Below are 16,939 nucleotides of genomic sequence, written 5' to 3'. Positions count from 1 at the left end.
CGTCGACGAAGCCGCCGCCACCGGCAATGCCCTGGCTCTACTCTGCTACTGCGCTGCTGCTACCTGCAGCGTGGCTGGCCTGGGCCAAGCGCGGCCATGGCTGGCTGCGGCCAAGCCCAGCGTGTCGCCCTCTGTGGCCGCCGACGCCCCTCCAGCCGGCCGAGTTGGCCGCTGGCCGGCAACAGAGTGTGCTGTACGTTCGTCTATGTGTTGGAGAAGGATGGACCTCGCGCGGCAATAAGGGAAAAGGCAGGGGGTTTTGTGAAGAACTAGTGACTCCTGTGAACAGTGCCAAAAAGGATCAATGTGTTCGTATTTAATTTGTCTTTTCCGCAGGGACCCCGATGCAATATTTCAATCCCTTTTTCTCTGGTTTTTATAGATTTGAATGCTCCACTTTGAAAATTCGTATTAATTAGTATAAAAATCCTAGAATAACAAATGTGGACTTTTTGGAATCCTTGTGAAATTCTCTATGTACTAGATCAATAATATTACATGTTTTAGTTTAAAGGTTTAGCTGTAAAAATAGATTTAGGCAGTTAGGTTCTTAATGCTAGTCATGTCTTGTTCTTTTTATAACTGCAGTTATTTTACTCAAATAAATGTGAAATTTTTATGGAGTGTTACAGATGTGATTAGTGATGTCTGGTAAAAATTTCAGTATTTTAGGCTTGATAGTTTAAGATCTATAAAAATAACAAATTGCCTGTATTGCCTTACCCCTATTCTGAATAGGCCTGCAAGATTAAATTAATTGGCCTAGTTAGGTTATGAATCATGACTTTGTGATAATACATGAGTTGTAGTACTTTTATTAAGCTTTTCAAAAAGATAAATATCATGATTTTTACTTAAGTAGATCTTGAGTTATACTTGCTTAAATATCAGTGGCTGTTTCTGCCCAAACTCTGACAGGGTTACCTTGTTGGTATTGTGGGGCCTTCTTAGTAGTAGAATTAGTTTTAGGTGCTTACAACAAAGTTGTTTAGAATTTGCTAAGATTTCTAAAAAGTCTAGAACCACATTTATTGGGTATGTATAACTCCATTTATAGCTGTTTAAAGTGGCATGTCAGTTTCTATCTATGTTTTGGACAGAGATGCAATTATTGGATTAATTGACCCTTCTAACTGTAGAATCATCTTAAGATGATAATAAAAAAGTTGTAGATAACTCACCTAACTAGCTTGTGTTAAATTTTGATGGCATGTGGCCAAGTAGTTTGTGAGTTATGACTGTTCTAAGTTGGTCTTCAGAAATTGTAGCTTTCTGGAATTTCTGGACCAGCCTTGATAAATGTGCCTGTTTAGCCTTGTTAACTTTGGAATCATGCTGATAGGTTTAAATATGAATTGTAGACAATTTCATAATATTTCCAGAATGTCTTCTTGCAAGTCATTTGGATTTGTGTAACTCCAGTTATAGCTAAATCTTGTAGCTGCTGTTTGCATGTCCAGAAATTGGTAGATTCCAATTATAGTGTTTGCTTGTATATTGTTAAGTGTGACTTATGCCTTGAATGATGACAGAGTTAGAGCACCTGAAATCTTAGGAAATTTATGTCATGCTTGGTGTTGTCATCTTCTTTGCTATCGTGGGATGATAAATTGTGCGATATTTAAAGTAGATGATGCGAAGTGCTTGTGCATGTTAATGTAACCTTGTGCTTGTCTTACTTACTGCATGCGATGCATTGTCTATTGCACTTCCATGTATTCATACACTTGCATCTTGCATCTCATCTAGGTGCGCTAGATGAACCACGTGGAAGATGAGATGTTGGAGCCAAACCTGAAGACAACGTTTGATGGATCTATCCTGAAGATGGAAGGACTAAGCAAGTGCTAGGACCTGAGATGTCACCACGACGGTGCAACCTAACTGAACTGACTTGTGTCGGATCCCAGGCAAGTCCTGGAGCATTCTAAGCCTCCCATGTTTTTACAAAGATCTTGAGTATCTTTTATTGTTGATGATGCATTAAGTATAGGAATTGATTGGAACCAATTGTTGCATTATATCCTTACCTTGTCCAGATAAAATCCTATGAACCCTAATTAAGTGTAGGATCGAATGATGCTTAGCTATGCTTAGACCGGTAGAAGTCGGGTGATTTCCTGTCACCTGTGAGATGTAGGATGAGCTCCGGTCACGGTTGGCTATAATTGCTATCATGGAAAAGAACCATGTGTTAATAATGAAAAGAGACCGGATGGGATGATGGTAGTGCAGCAACAAGGCATGGAGGTCTTGGGTGTGAATCTATCCCCGTCTGTGTCGTTTAAGGACCGATTCGCTGTACGTCCTCATGTCATGTTGAACGCATGCCTATCACTTAGTTGGCTGGATAACTCGTTCCGACCGAGAAGCCGAGTAGTTCAACTCAGGCCGGAAGACCGAGAAGTGAAAGTGCGCACCCTGGCGGTAGTAAGGATGTGCGGGGAGCTATTGGTGTAAGTCCGAGGTGAGATTGACCACCTGGCAGAGTGGACTCCCTGAGGGTGCGGTGCTACTCGGAGCCGCGATTCCTGAGATGTACCAAAGGTGACCCGAGGAAACCATTGATCAGGTGGATTGGGTGAGTGTTAGGAATAACCCTCCAACTGGATAGGAATCAATTCGAATCACCGTCTCTCCCGGATAGTGAGAACTTGACTGAGCAGCGGCAACGTAGATTCACTAAATTTAATGATATGGTTAAATGATGATGATGATGACTATGATAATGAGCCATGAATTACCTGATATGGTTATTATTGTTTGCAACTTAATTAAGTGATTGATTAGTACAGGTGCTAATATAGATGGTAGGTAATGGCTAAAAGTCGCTGCTAGTATAGGCGGATAATGCTAATGATTACTCAAGCTTTTATGCAAAAAGGTTGTTAGCTCAGCTCCATCAAATAAAGCCTTGCATAATCCTTGGTGTCACTTTATTTCTGGTTTACGACGGGTAAGTCTGGCTGAGTACATTCGAGTACTCAGGGTTTATCCCACCATGTTGCAGGTGGAGTTCTTGGCCTGTTGAAGATGGTGGATAACCGCCGGTGGGCTCGGTGATTCTATACTTACTTCTCATCTCTATGCTTTTGTCGGATGATGTCACTTATGCTAGCAATATATTTGGAACTTATATTAATGTAATCATTTGAAAGCTATGTTGTTTTCACTAAGCGGTTTTGAAACCCAAACTTGTACTATTATTTGTGAATCCATTTGTAATATTATTTTCCGCTGCAACCCTGTGTATGTGATGTGTATTTGCTTAATCACGCGATCTTGGTTGTGATGTTGATTTACCGAGGTCTTTCGGGACACTCGGCGGACTACCGGGTTTATATAAGTGAAAGTATGTGCGTGCCAACGTGTTAGCAGGGACAGCCGTACTTGATCTTGTATAAATTGGGCGGTTCTGTTACAGCTGGTATCAAAGCAAGATTAAGCATAATACTGTCATGTACATTGTTTTAAAAACAAAGTTTTGGTTTTAAAAAGCCTAGTTTAACTAAAACTTTAGCTACTGGCAGATTGTCAAAACTAATTTGCAAAACTATGCTAGCGACATCCTCCTTTATCCCAGTTAAGGACTATTAGGTGGCTATCTAAGTACTAACATGGGGGTTTTTACTTTCGTCGTTCATATGGCATGCTATTGTATGGATGCCGTTCACTTGAATGGTAATGTTTGGATCAATTGCCTCTACGCCTCGGTAAGTGTGAGTTGTGAGAGCATAACTGTCCAACTATCGGTCTAGGGGAGAGTTAGCTATGGTTACTGGAATATTTACATGTTACACACATGTATATATGAAGGTACTTAATTGCGGGTATATCTATCGGGTAGCTATGGATATCGAAGTATATACATCTAGGGATGTATATATGGAGAGCATCTTAGTTTACTATTTTCATTGTGTGCTTATTTATCTCTTGTGGGAATGGGCTGCAATGAATTTGCCTGTAGGTACGCTAACCACGAATGCGTAGATTGAATGTAGCTGACGACTAGCTATATATTGAGAGAGTACGTGTTATGCCACCAACATAGAACGTGATTGCCATCTTAGGCTGGCAATTTCGTGAGGACAAATAGGATGAGCATGCATCATGATTGTGCTTGTGCATAAATATGCTTCCCTCACCTTGTTCTAATGCTAAGTAACTTGTGATCAATGTGATGTCACTATTTTCCCTATGTGAGGCTAGCCAAAATGCCTTGTCCCATGCTACTTGAATAGCTATGCTTGAAGTTAGTGGGTGATTAGCTTTGCCTTGTATGTTTGCTTCCATAGGAAACAAAAAGATAACGATACCTTACTACCACATTCACATGTTTATGTGTAGTGGTGTTACTGTAGGTGCCTGCTTGTTGTGTGTGAGCTTCGTGTTTAGTATTAGTCGCCTTAGCTAATTGGTTTGAGTATTTCGAAATGCTCGCTTAAGAACATGATATATGTGTGGATGCTCGTTATCTAGGTAGTGCCATAATTGTTACCCTTTTGTCCTCGGTAAGCATATGAGTGTGGAAGAGCGCTATCCTAGAGCAGCGTCCAAGTTTTAATAATCTCATGGTTGTCGTCTCCAATTAAGTTCTCTCTTAGGAACCTAAGCATGTACATGTGGTTGCTAGCCTTGAACGTTGCGCTACGAAGACCTTTATCCATGCCTTTGCTTGACCTTAGACCCAAGCTTAATTCCCTAGAATGCTTGCATGTGTTGTGGTTGTCCCGCTCCTATGTGGGAGGACCTTGCTCAAAAATTCTTGTCGGACTTCATTGCTCCTTCTCCTACAGATGATCTGGTGCAACGCTAATCGCTATCTACCCTGGCTTTGGAACTTTTTCCTTGTAGATCCTGTCATTGCTTTATCAACTCAATCCCTAGTCAGTGCATTGGCTATGTCCCTTGAATCTCATTTATTTTGCCTCCAACCCTTTCAAGTCCCTGGATGTTTATCAGTCTTGATCTCATGTTGCTGCTTGACAAGACCAAATCTCATGTTAATCTTTATTTGATAATCACTTTGGTGGACCCAAGGCGTATATGGAAATTAGGCAAGAAGTCCCCTGCTCAGTTGTCTTTGGCAATTAAGCTATGTTCTCTTGCGCTATGTTTTGATCTTCAGATCACCTCCTTGTTGATTCCTAACCTTGTGACTATCCTTGTTTGCTATCCCTCTTTTGCACAATGCTTGTTCTTACAATCTAATTGGTGCCACTGGAAATTTCACTTTGGTTATCAGTTTAGTAATGGTGTTATGATTAACATTCTATGGTGCCACGACGAAACCGAGAGCCTCCTGTAGGCGTGCACACAAGGTTGTGCTACTCGGCATGCGCTGGTATCAGGGTTGCTAGTCATGATCCATTATGAAATGACAGCCGATGTGATATTTTCTTGTGATCCTTTCTTGGTTATCTCCCCATATCTTATCAAAAGATCAATCTATTAGGACCATATGTAGTAGAGCTTCCTCCTGATGTCGTCTAGAAGATAACCTTTGAAGAGCAGATCACCGGCATAATCATTAACAGATTGCAAGAGGTGGTAGACAAGTGACTCCAATTGGTTGTCCCAGTATTGATGTCCGTCACCTAGTGAACAACTTATGTCATCATTGTTGGATCAGAAAGGCACACAACACTTATTGTTGGATAAGTTGTTAGTCAGATAAGAATCGAATGTCACATTATGATTATGACATGGCTATCCAAGTCTTGATTATTATGTGCATGTTGATCGCACGGTCGAGATCAACAATCTCTAGTGTGACCCCTTTTCTGCTGACTTCAATGGCGACCATCGGTTTATGCTTCGACCACAATTCTTATTGTCAAAAGTGAAGATTTGGGACCTTTTTAGTGTTGAGCCAACTAATTAGTCACTAGTATGAAGCTTCACCTCCCGCTAGGTGACAACTTTTGCTAATTATGAAGGCCAGATCTCACAGAACAATGTTAAGCAAACGAACAGCAAAGCCGGTCATCGATGCTAGTACTGCTTCCTTCTCCAAGCCCTATGTTGTCAAGTCAAGTCCATCTTGGACAATCACATAGATAGTGCTGGATGCTATATCAGCTAAGTAAAGAGTTAGAGAGTGCAAAACACACACCCCAACGTGAGAAGCAAAGAAAAGGGAGAACACGAAATCTGTCCAGATTTGGTGGCACTAAACCGGTCATCTTCAAGCCGGCGATTAGTGACTCAAACGAAGTTGGATTGACCCCAAACTTGGTGATCTCATTCCTTGCTTAGGACCCTTCAATGTCTTAAGTTGGTTTGAGTATTGGTTGAGTAAAACATCAGATTTGAGAGATATCTTGTCGGCTCGGTTGCTGCCATTTCAGAACATAGCAGTTTTGGTAGATGAATTGTTTGGATGGTCAAACGGTGTCCGGTTGAGTTGAATTTTGGTGTGTAGTTAGAAGACCCATGGATCCACATGCCCACCAAATTTTGTGTATATTGAAGCAGTAGTTTGTGAGATATGAATAGAAAACAAAAGGGTATAGAATCTGCAATTTCGCGGTGACTGCGAGCATCCCTTGCATTAGACGGTTGTGTTTGTAATTCATGTCAAGAAATTACAACTTGTAGGTGTATTGCTGTTAGACAACCCTCCATACTCTTGAGAAGACTAATTGCACCCCTATGCGCCTTGCTTTTGCCCTCTTAGATCAGAATGCTTGGTAGTGAACTAGTCCCTAGTTTTGTGATTACTTGCAACTTGTGTTGTCCTCCAAGCCTCGCTAACATCCTTCTGCGTCAATGGTTCTCCAGTGCTAACATGTCTTTGATACCTTATATGTGTTTTTACCCAAGAAGTTGCATCAGATTCCATCCAGATCACTATTGCAACCTGGATCCAAAGGCTCCCTAAGGAATGATCATCAAGAACGTTGAGTCGATAGAGTCAACTACTATGTTTACCACTCACTCAGCAGACTTAGACCATACAATATTGTTATCAGAGAAAGAGCACTGCACACCTGGATCATTGTGTAGCTTTCCATCAGTGGACATATGAGTGAGTGCACTGCTACAACCAGTTTGGATATTGGTTAGCTAGCTTCTCATACCCTCAAAGGATGTTTACCCCGTCTTTGATCACATCCTTTACGAGAAGTTGTGCTCAAGCCACTTTAGTAGAGAACTGCTTTTCAAACCTTAAGAGCAAATATAGCACCGTTACAAGGAATATCCATCAACTGACTGTGATCTAGTGCAAAGTCCATAAGTTCTGTGCTATATCCACTAGGGAAGTAGATGTTACAAGTATTTGGTATACACTTGTATCACTCTTCGTACATCAAGGACGAAGTACGTAGGATAGTGCTATCTTGGATTCCTTCCAATGTAATAATGCTTTATGGGTGCCAATAAAGGAAATTCTTCAGACAATAGCTTACGACGAAGAGCAAGTATCAGAAAGTGTCATGACCAAATTAGCCTCTCTGATGTTTCGAAGTTAAGTAGCCTAATGCTATCACTGATGTTGGAAACTGGATGATAAGTTTCTCTTCCCTTAAAAGTCTTTCGCATCGAATCTCGGGACATGATTCCTTTAAGGGGGGAGGGCTGTAACACCCTCGGTGTTTATCACCAGTTAAGCAATGGGTTTGAGTTCAAACATGACATGTCAAGTGGTAATCAAGGTGTCAAGATCAAATCTACATAATGGAGCTCCAACTTAAACTTGGGCCACGCACAATTGCTTACATATGGACCCTTGTTAAGATTATGCAAGAGTAATGCTAAACATGCTTATTCCATGTACATTACATCCACATGCATCCATCTAGACCCATGGAAAAGTTTCATGAAGTTTGGAATAAAAAAATCACATGAAATGATAAGTCATATCTTTGCATGAATTGCTTTATCAAGTGGATGGAAACCTATGAAGTCAACCAAACCTTGGTACCTTGCTCAAACAACTCTACTTGCACTCATGAACAAATGATATGAAGGGTTCCTATTGAGCAGGTGGCCAGAAAATGCTCCAATGGATCAAAAAGGATAATTTAAGCTTCATCGTGATCCTATTTTGGTCAAAGTAGAACAGTAGGTTCTATACTAGTTTTGAGGTTGGACCTTAAATGAAAGTTGTAGTACATATCATGTAGAACAAACTTGGTTTTTGGACTAAGAGCTAGATCAGCTTGAAAGTAAGTCAAATCAAGGTCGCAAGATCGAAATTGCTGTGGTTTTCAACACTTAGAATTATTCTAAGTCAGTTTCGCTAAGCAACAACGTGGACATTCCGCGTTCTCCAAATTTTGCTAAGCAACTTGAGTTAGTCCAAAAATAAAAGTTCAAGGTTATGTTATGGAGATGAGAATGCAAAAAGTTGCACTAAGTTTGATCGAGTTTCGACCTCCGAAAGTGAGTTTCCGTGATCGCTGTTAACATATTGACACTATCATTTTGGAGCTTAATTATCCGCTGTTACTGAGCTCAAATGGCCAGGCACCTTAAATAAGAAACGTAGAGCAGGCCGAGGTGTACAAACTTCGTTTATGGCCCAATGTCTAATTTGGCTTGGAAGCGGCCCAAAACGGCGTTCCACCTTGCCCACGTCGCTGCCCGCCACGTGCTCGGTTAAATGCCCCAATGGGCGGCGCATGTTCAGGGCATGGCCGCCATGCACAAAGCGCTCCCGCCATGGCTGACGCGCGTCCAAGCACCGCGCCACGCACTGCCTCATGCCCTGCTCTTCCTAACTGAGCGCCCGAGCTGCCCAGCACTCATTCTCTCGCCCTCCCATCGCCCTCTCGCTCCGACCGCGCGCCTGCTCGCGTGCCAGTGCACGGCCGCCATGGCCATCACGGCCGAACTCTCTTGTGCCACTGTTCTTTCTCCTGCAGCCCTCCAGCGTCGCCACCATGAATGCCTACGGCTCCGCGACCGACTCCCCAAGCCCTAGGCCGAGCCGTGACCACCGTGTGCTCGCCGTCGACGAAGCCACCGCCACCGGCAATGCCCTGGCTCTACTCTGCTACTGCGCTGCTGCTACCTGCAGCGTGGCTGGCCTGGGCCAAGCGCGGCCATGGCTGGCTGCGGCCAAGCCCAGCGTGTCACCCTCTGTGGCCGCCGACGCCCCTCCAGCCGGCCGAGTTGGCCGCTGGCCGGCAACAGAGTGTGCTCTGCGTTCGTCTGTGTGTTGGAGAAGGATGGACCTCGCGCGGCAATAAGGGAAAAGGCAGGGGGTTTTGTGAAGAACTAGTGACTCCTGTGAACAGTGCCAAAAAGGATCAATGTGTTCATATTTAATTTGTCTTTTCCGCAGGGACCCCGATGCAATATTTCAATCCCTTTTTCTCCGGTTTTTATAGATTTGAATGCTCCACTTTGAAAATTCGTATTAATTAGTATAAAAATCCTAGAATAACAAATGTGGACTTTTTGGAATCCTTGTGAAATTCTCTATGTACTAAATCAATAATATTACATGTTTTAGTTTAAAGGTTTAGCTGTAAAAATAGATTTAGGCAGTTAGGTTCTTAATGCTAGTCATGTCTTGTTCTTTTTATAACTGCAGTTATTTTACTCAAATAAATGTGAAATGTTTATGGAGTGTTACTGATGTGATTAGTGATGTCTGGTAAAAATTTCAGTATTTTAGGCTTGATAGTTTAAGATCTATAAAAATAACAAATTGCCTGTATTGCCTTACCCCTATTCTGAATAGGCCTGCAAGATTAAATTAATTGGCCTAGTTAGGTTATGAATCATGACTTTGTGATAATACATGAGTTGTATTACTTTTATTAAGCTTTTCAAAAAGATAAATATCATGATTTTTGGTTAAGTAGATCTTGAGTTATACTTGCTTAAATATCAGTGGCTGTTTCTGCCCAAACTCTGACAGGGTTACCTTGTTGGTATTGTGGGGCCTTCTTAGTAGTAGAATTAGTTTTAGGTGCTTACAACAAAGTTGTTTAGAATTTGCTAAGATTTCTAAAAAGTCTAGAACCACATTTATTGGGTATGTATAACTCCATTTATAGCTGTTTAAAGTGGCATGTCAGTTTCTATCTATGTTTTGGACAGAGATGCAATTATTGGATTAATTGACCCTTCTAACTGTAGAATCATCTTAAGATGATAATAAAAAAGTTGTAGATAACTCACCTAACTAGCTTGTGTTAAATTTTGATGGCATGTGGCCAAGTAGTTTGTGAGTTATGACTGTTCTAAGTTGGTCTTCAGAAATTGTAGCTTTCTGGAATTTCTGGACCAGCCTTGATAAATGTGCCTGTTTAGCCTTGTTAACTTTGGAATCATGCTGATAGGTTTAAATATGAATTGTAGACAATTTCATAAGATTTCCAGAATGTCTTCTTGCAAGTCATTTGGATTTGTGTAACTCCAGTTATAGCTAAATCTTGTAGCTGCTGTTTGCATGTCCAGAAATTGGTAGATTCCAATTATAGTGTTTGCTTGTATATTGTTAAGTGTGACTTATGCCTTAAATGATGACTGAGTTAGAGCACCTGAGATCTTAGGAAATTTGTGTCATGCTTGGTGTTGTCATTTTCTTTGCTATCGTGGGATGATAAATTGTGCGATATTTAAAGTAGATGATGCGAAGTGCTTGTGCATGTTAATGTAACCTTGTGCTTGTCTTACTTACTGCATGCGATGCATTATCTATTGCACTTCCATGTATTCATACACTTGCATCTTGTATCTCATCTAGGTGCGCTAGATGAACCACGTGGAAGATGAGATGTTGGAGCCAAACCCGAAGACAACGTTTGATGGATCTATCCTGAAGATGGAAGGACTAAGCAAGTGCTAGGACCTGAGATGTCACCACGACGGTGCAACCTAACTGAACTGACTTGTGTCGGATCCCAGGCAAGTCCTGGAGCATTCTAAGCCTCCCATGTTTTTACAAAGATCTTGAGTATCTTTTATTGTTGATGATGCATTAAGTATAGGAATTGGTTGGAACCAATTGTTGCATTATATCCTTACCTTGTCCAGATAAAATCCTATGAACCCTAATTAAGTGTAGGATCGAATGATGCTTAGCTATGCTTAGACCGGTAGAAGTCGGGTGATTTCCTGTCACCTGTGAGATGTAGGATGAGCTCCGGTCACGGTTGGCTATAATTGCTATCATGGAAAAGAACCATGTGTTAATAATGAAAAGAGACCGGATGGGATGATGGTAGTGCAGCAACAAGGCATGGAGGTCTTGGGTGTGAATCTATCCCCGTCTGTGTCGTTTAAGGACCGATTCGCTGTACGTCCTCATGTCATGTTGAACGCATGCCTATCACTTAGTTGGCCGGATAACTCGTTCCGACCGCGAAGCCGAGTAGTTCAACTCAGGCCGGAAGACCGAGAAGTGAAAGTGCGCACCCTGGCGGTAGTAAGGATGTGCGGGGAGCTATTGGCATAAGTCCGAGGTGAGATTGACCACCTAGCAGAGTGGACTCCCTGAGGGTGCGGTGCTACTCGGAGCCGCGATTCCTGAGATGTACCAAAGGTGACCCGAGGAAACCATTGATCAGGTGGATTGGGTGAGTGTTAGGAATAACCCTCCAACTGGATAGGAATCAATTCGAATCACCGTCTCTCCCAGATAGTGAGAACTTGACTGAGCAGCGGCAACGTAGATTCACTAAATTTAATGATATGGTTAAATGATGATGATGATGACTATGATAATGAGCCATGAATTACCTGATATGGTTATTATTGTTTGCAACTTAATTAAGTGATTGATTAGTACAGGTGCTAATATAGATGGTAGGTAATGGCTAAAAGTCGCTGCTAGTATAGGCGGATAATGCTAATGATTACTCAAGCTTTTATGCAAAAAGGTTGTCAGCTCAGCTCCATCAAATAAAGCCTTGCATAATCCTTGGTGTCACTTTATTTCTGGTTTACGACGGGTAAGTCTAGCTGAGTACATTCGAGTACTCAGGGTTTATCCCACCATGTTGCAGGTAGAGTTCTCGGCCTGTTGAAGATGGTGGATAACCGCCGGTGGGCTCGGTGATTCTATACTTACTTCTCATCTCTATGCTTTTGTCGGATGATGTCACTTATGCTAGCAATATATTTGGAACTTATATTAATGTAATCATTTGAAAGCTATGTTGTTTTCACTAAGCGGTTTTAAAACCCAAACTTGTACTATTATTTGTGAATCCATTTGTAATATTATTTTCCACTGCAACCCTGTGTATGTGATGTGTATTTGCTTAATCACGCGATCTTGGTTGTGATGTTGATTTACCGAGGTCTTTCAGGACACTCGGCGGACTACCGGGTTTATATAAGTGAAAGTATGTGCGTGTCAACGTGTTAGCGGAGATAGCTGTACTTGATCTTGTATAAATTGGGCGGTTCTGTTATAGGCGTCCTTGTGGTTCCCCACCCGGTTAAATACATCTTTGCAAAGGCCTCTAAAGATGGTGTTTCGAGCCTTTGCATTCCATTTCTCATAGTTCACTTCATCGCCTTGAAGGTGCGTGGGATCATGATGTTTTGGGAATCCTTGTGAGGCGGCTCAAAGTATTCCAGTATCTAGAGCTTCTAAATACGCCTCCATACGGATTTTTCAATAAGGAAAATCATCGCCCTCAAAGATAGGAGGGGGTCCATCCCCGTGAGATATCTTTCTCTAGGCGGTTAAGCCTAAATATGTGAGCACAAGGCTCTAATACCAATTGAAAGGATCAAGATGCCCAAGAGAGGGGGTGAATTGGGCTAATTCTAAAATTATTTGCAATAATTAAACCCTACGGTTAGCCCACTTCATCCCTTGTGCCTAGAAAGTGTTTCTATTGTTCTACCGCACAAAAGTTTAGCAACCTATGTTCCAATCCTACTCTAGCATGGCAATTCTATGAATGTAAAGACAAGAATTGAATTGCTCAAAGTAAATGCTTAAAGTAAAGAGAGAAGGAGGAACGCGGTGATGTTTTGCCAAGGTATCGGAGAGTCGCTACTCCCCACTAGTCCTCGTTGGAGCACCTGCGTAAGGGTGTAGCTCCCCCTTGATCCACGCAAGGATCAAGTGCTCTCTATGGGTCGATTCTTTGACACTCCATCATGGTGAATCACCCTAACCACTCACAACTTGAGTTGCGTCATCCACAAGCTCCGCCGGATGATCATCAAGCTCCCAATCACCACCAAGCTATCTAGGTGATGGCGATCACCAAGAGTAACAAGCACGAACTCTCACTTGACCACGTCAAGCCTAATGAGAAGGGTGGATGCACACTTTGCTACTCTTGCTTTCACTAATGAGGCCTCTCTCTTGGATTCTCAAATCTCAATCACCTCACTAGGACCTTACTCTTCTTTGCACTCTCAAAGGTGTTTCTCAGCTGTTGAAATGAGCAAAAGTGATCCCTTGAGTGAATAGAGGAAGTATTTATAACCCCTCATTCAAAACAAACCGTTATGTGCTACTGCGGGGTGACCAGACACTTCAGTCAGTTCTCCCCGCAACCAAGCAGTTAAGTTGTGACCGGACTGTGGCCAGCGTCCGGTCGGTCAGCACTAACCGGACATGTTCGGTCATAAAAACTGCCCTCTGGAACCTTACTGATGTTGACCGGACTCTGGCACCTAGCGTTCGGTCACTTTGCTGCTCAGCGTCCGGTCAGTAGCTGGAACCTCACCAGCGTCTGGTCAGCACTGACCGGATGCGTCCGATCAGGATTCTCCCTCTCTGGGACCTTACTAGAGTTGACCGGACTCTGGCACCCAATGTCTGGTCACATTTCACTCAGCGTCCACTCGCATCCAGATGACTTCACCTTGATCAAATGAACTGACCGAACTCTGCTACAGCATCCGGTCACACCAGAACCGGCGTTCGGTCAACATTTGACCCTCCATTGACTTCCAACTCGCAATCATATATGAATGAAGTTTGCTCCAATTGATCTAAGGGTTGTTTTGGAGCTACCTAGTGCTAGATTTGACAAGTGTGAACCAAACCTAACCCACTAGACTGACCTAGATCAAGCTACCCATCCATACCCCCCTTAATAGTACAGCCAAAGGAAAAACAAAGTCCTAAACTACTCTAAGTATTTCTTTAATACCAAACGACACTTAGAACTAGTCCATCCTTAACCTTGTCGTCCATCCTTTGAAAACCAAAACGATTTCCATCGTAGGGGCATGACAACCATGATTGCCCAATCAATTTCTATTACCATGACCTAACTTAATTGCATCTGCAAAACACACGTTAGTCACAGCAATCTCGTATTGTCATTAATCACCAAAACCCAACTAGGAGCCTAGATGCTTTCAGCTACCCACCAGAGTTCAAACCCTGGTGATCGCATCTTTTTCTGGATTATTTCTAGAAATTTTAAGGTACACACACGTGCGCGTTTGGTAGTACTGCACGTTTCCCATGTACCGGAGGCGACATGCCCCCAATCTCTTCTTTGTGTGTGTACGGACGCGCATGCATGTGTGCGTGTGGTGTGAGTGTGGAGTATGTGGGCTGTGTGCGTCTAAGTTGTATCCGATCAAAAAAATATTTATTTCTATCCCAAGGGGCTTTTTGTGAAACATCCTGGCGAGATACATGGGCCAAATGGCAAATGGTACCATGACTCCAGGACAGAGGTCATCACGTTGCCACGGTGAACTCCTACATGTCGTTCTTTCTTCAAAAATGCTCTGCTTAGCGCCGTTCGACCGTCAGGACGCTCCTGTTGTCGTGGGCCATGATAGCCCGAACGCCCACTGCGTCTTGTCCACATTCCACTCCATAAGTTTGTAATAAACAAATCCACTCCAGAATGTTCGGAGCCCAGCTTCATGCGACCCTCCACTCGTCGCTGAGGCCGTGCAGCTGCAGATTCCGGTGTGGTCCACTCCGCACTCTTGCCCATAGGTCACATCCATGGTGGAGGACTCCCCCAATGCCGCCGCCGAGGGCAGCCAGCTCATGACCTCTGAGGGATCCACCGATGCCGCCCCGGCGGGGGCCCAAGCGCCAAGGTCGCGGAGGTGCTTCTCCAGTTGCACAGCATCTGGCCGCCATCGTAGCGCATGCATTACGCCTAGTGCGCCGCCTTGTGTAGACGCTCACGGGCCCAACGTCCTCTCCTAGCGCTACGGTGCCGTCCCGAAGCTCGATGCTGAGCGCGCTGCAACAGTCGTCAAAGCCAAGGCCTTCGCCGCCTCCTTCAAGTCCGTCGCCATCGAGTCCCCGGCCTTCGTCGAGGAGGGGGCTACCGCAGTTCCCCACCAGGTAGGCTGTGGTCGCTGGCGATGTCGTATTTCAGGTGTTTCAGACGTATGTTTTCTAGTGTTTCATGTGGATGTTGCCTATGTTTCAATCGCTATATACACATGTTGCAAGCGTATGTTTCACGTTGCAAGCATATGTTTCAAATGATTCAGGTGTTTCAGACGTACGTTACAAATGTTTTATCTGAATGTTTCAAATGTAGATCTTTGTGTTGCACATGTTGCAATGCCTATACACGCATGTTTCAAGTGTTTCATCTATTTGAGATGTATGTTGCAAATATTTCATTTGGATGTTTCAAAAGTAGATCTAGTGTTGCACATGTTGCTGTGGCTATACACGTATGTTTCAAACACATGTTTCAAGTATTTTATTGTTGCAAGTGTTTCATTTGGTGGTTTCAAAAGTAGATATCGGGGAAGCACATGCTGCTACTGCTAGTGCGCCGCTGTGGGTCACCGTGTCGCCATGGGTCACTACGTGCACCTGCTGGTGCTGCTGTGTGCATGTGGGCGCGTGAAGCGGAGCGGGCTCAGGGTGGTCCCCGTGCATGTGTGGGCCCACATGGTGCGGGAGCGAGGGAGCTGTGTGTGTCAGGCGCGGATGCGGGAGCACCGTCCGACGCTAGCGCCCCGGATCTGACGTCCGGATGTTAGTAAGTCCGTTCTTTCTTTGCATGCATTTGCTGAAATATTGCTATCTGATGTTTTTTTGTTACAAAATATATAACTGAGTGATGTATATAGTTTATAATAGGATACTATCAAAAAGGATCTTAATAATTCCCTCTCTACGGAATATTGGGATCAAAACGCACCAAATATGAGGCCAGGATACGATCTTATTCCACTTCCTAAAAAGAGAGAACATGCACTTCGAATGCCTGCTTCTCATGCATACGGTCTATATATCAGTACAATCGATGTGTCACCTAGCTACCCACCGGATAAACCCCGCAATCTAGCGAAACTAGCCAAGGCATCATGAGGACCTTGGTTGTCGCCGCCGCGGCCCTCATCCTGTACGCCGCCGGGGCCGCGCTCGGTGTCGCGCCGGCCGACACCGTGGCCGACTCGTGCCACGCGATCAGCGACTTCGTGGACGTGGACTTCTGCACGTCCCGGCTGCGGTCCGTGCCGGGAGCGGCCACCGCGGACCGGTTCGGCCACCTCCTGATGGCCACGGACCTCGCCGTGGCGAGCGGCGTCAAGGCCCAGGACCTCGCGGCGGCGGCGGCGGCGCGCGACGGCGGCGTCGTCGACCCGGGCGAGCGGGACGCGATGCGGGCGTGCGCGTTCCTGTACGGCGCGGCGTCCGTGCCCGGGCTGCGGCTCCTGCGCCGGTATGCGGCGGCGCGGGCCTGGGGCCCCGCGCACGCGCTGGTGATGCTCACCATGGACGCTGGCGACGGGTGCGACGCCGCGGTCGGGGGATCTAATGGCAGGATGGCCGGGCCGAACCACGAGTTCGACCAGCTCAGTGCCATGGTCACCGCGCTGCTCAACAGCATCAACTTATAAAATGAGTAGCCGGCCGGCCGGCGGCGGCGGGCCATTATATTCCCATGCATGCATGCGCACGGCGGTGAGGGGGCAGCCGGATTTAATGTCTGGTGGCGCCTAATGTGACATGGCTGGATACTGTGTAGTGAATCAATAATGTAATATACAACTGATCTATACCTTG

At 44.3% G+C, this 16,939-nt stretch overlaps 1 protein-coding gene across 1 annotated transcript; it reads left to right on the top strand.

The window, feature by feature from the left end:
- Positions 1-16,236: 16,236 nt before the first annotated feature.
- Positions 16,237-16,939, top strand: LOC136507683 (pectinesterase inhibitor 8-like). Its single transcript, XM_066502334.1, has one exon. The coding sequence runs from the start codon at positions 16,237-16,239 to the stop codon at positions 16,771-16,773; it is 537 nt and encodes a 178-aa protein (XP_066358431.1). The 3' UTR covers positions 16,774-16,939.

This window comes from Miscanthus floridulus, chromosome 15, assembly GCF_019320115.1.
Source record: "Miscanthus floridulus cultivar M001 chromosome 15, ASM1932011v1, whole genome shotgun sequence".
NCBI classification, from domain to species: domain Eukaryota; kingdom Viridiplantae; phylum Streptophyta; class Magnoliopsida; order Poales; family Poaceae; genus Miscanthus; species Miscanthus floridulus.
Note: the sequence above shows the minus strand (reverse complement) of the source record. Positions and strands in the feature narration are given on the sequence as shown.

Coding starts and splice junctions, on each gene's coding strand:
- LOC136507683 (XM_066502334.1), top strand. CDS start 16,237: ATGAGGACCTTGGTTGTCGCCGCCGCGGCCCTCATCCTGTACGCCGCC.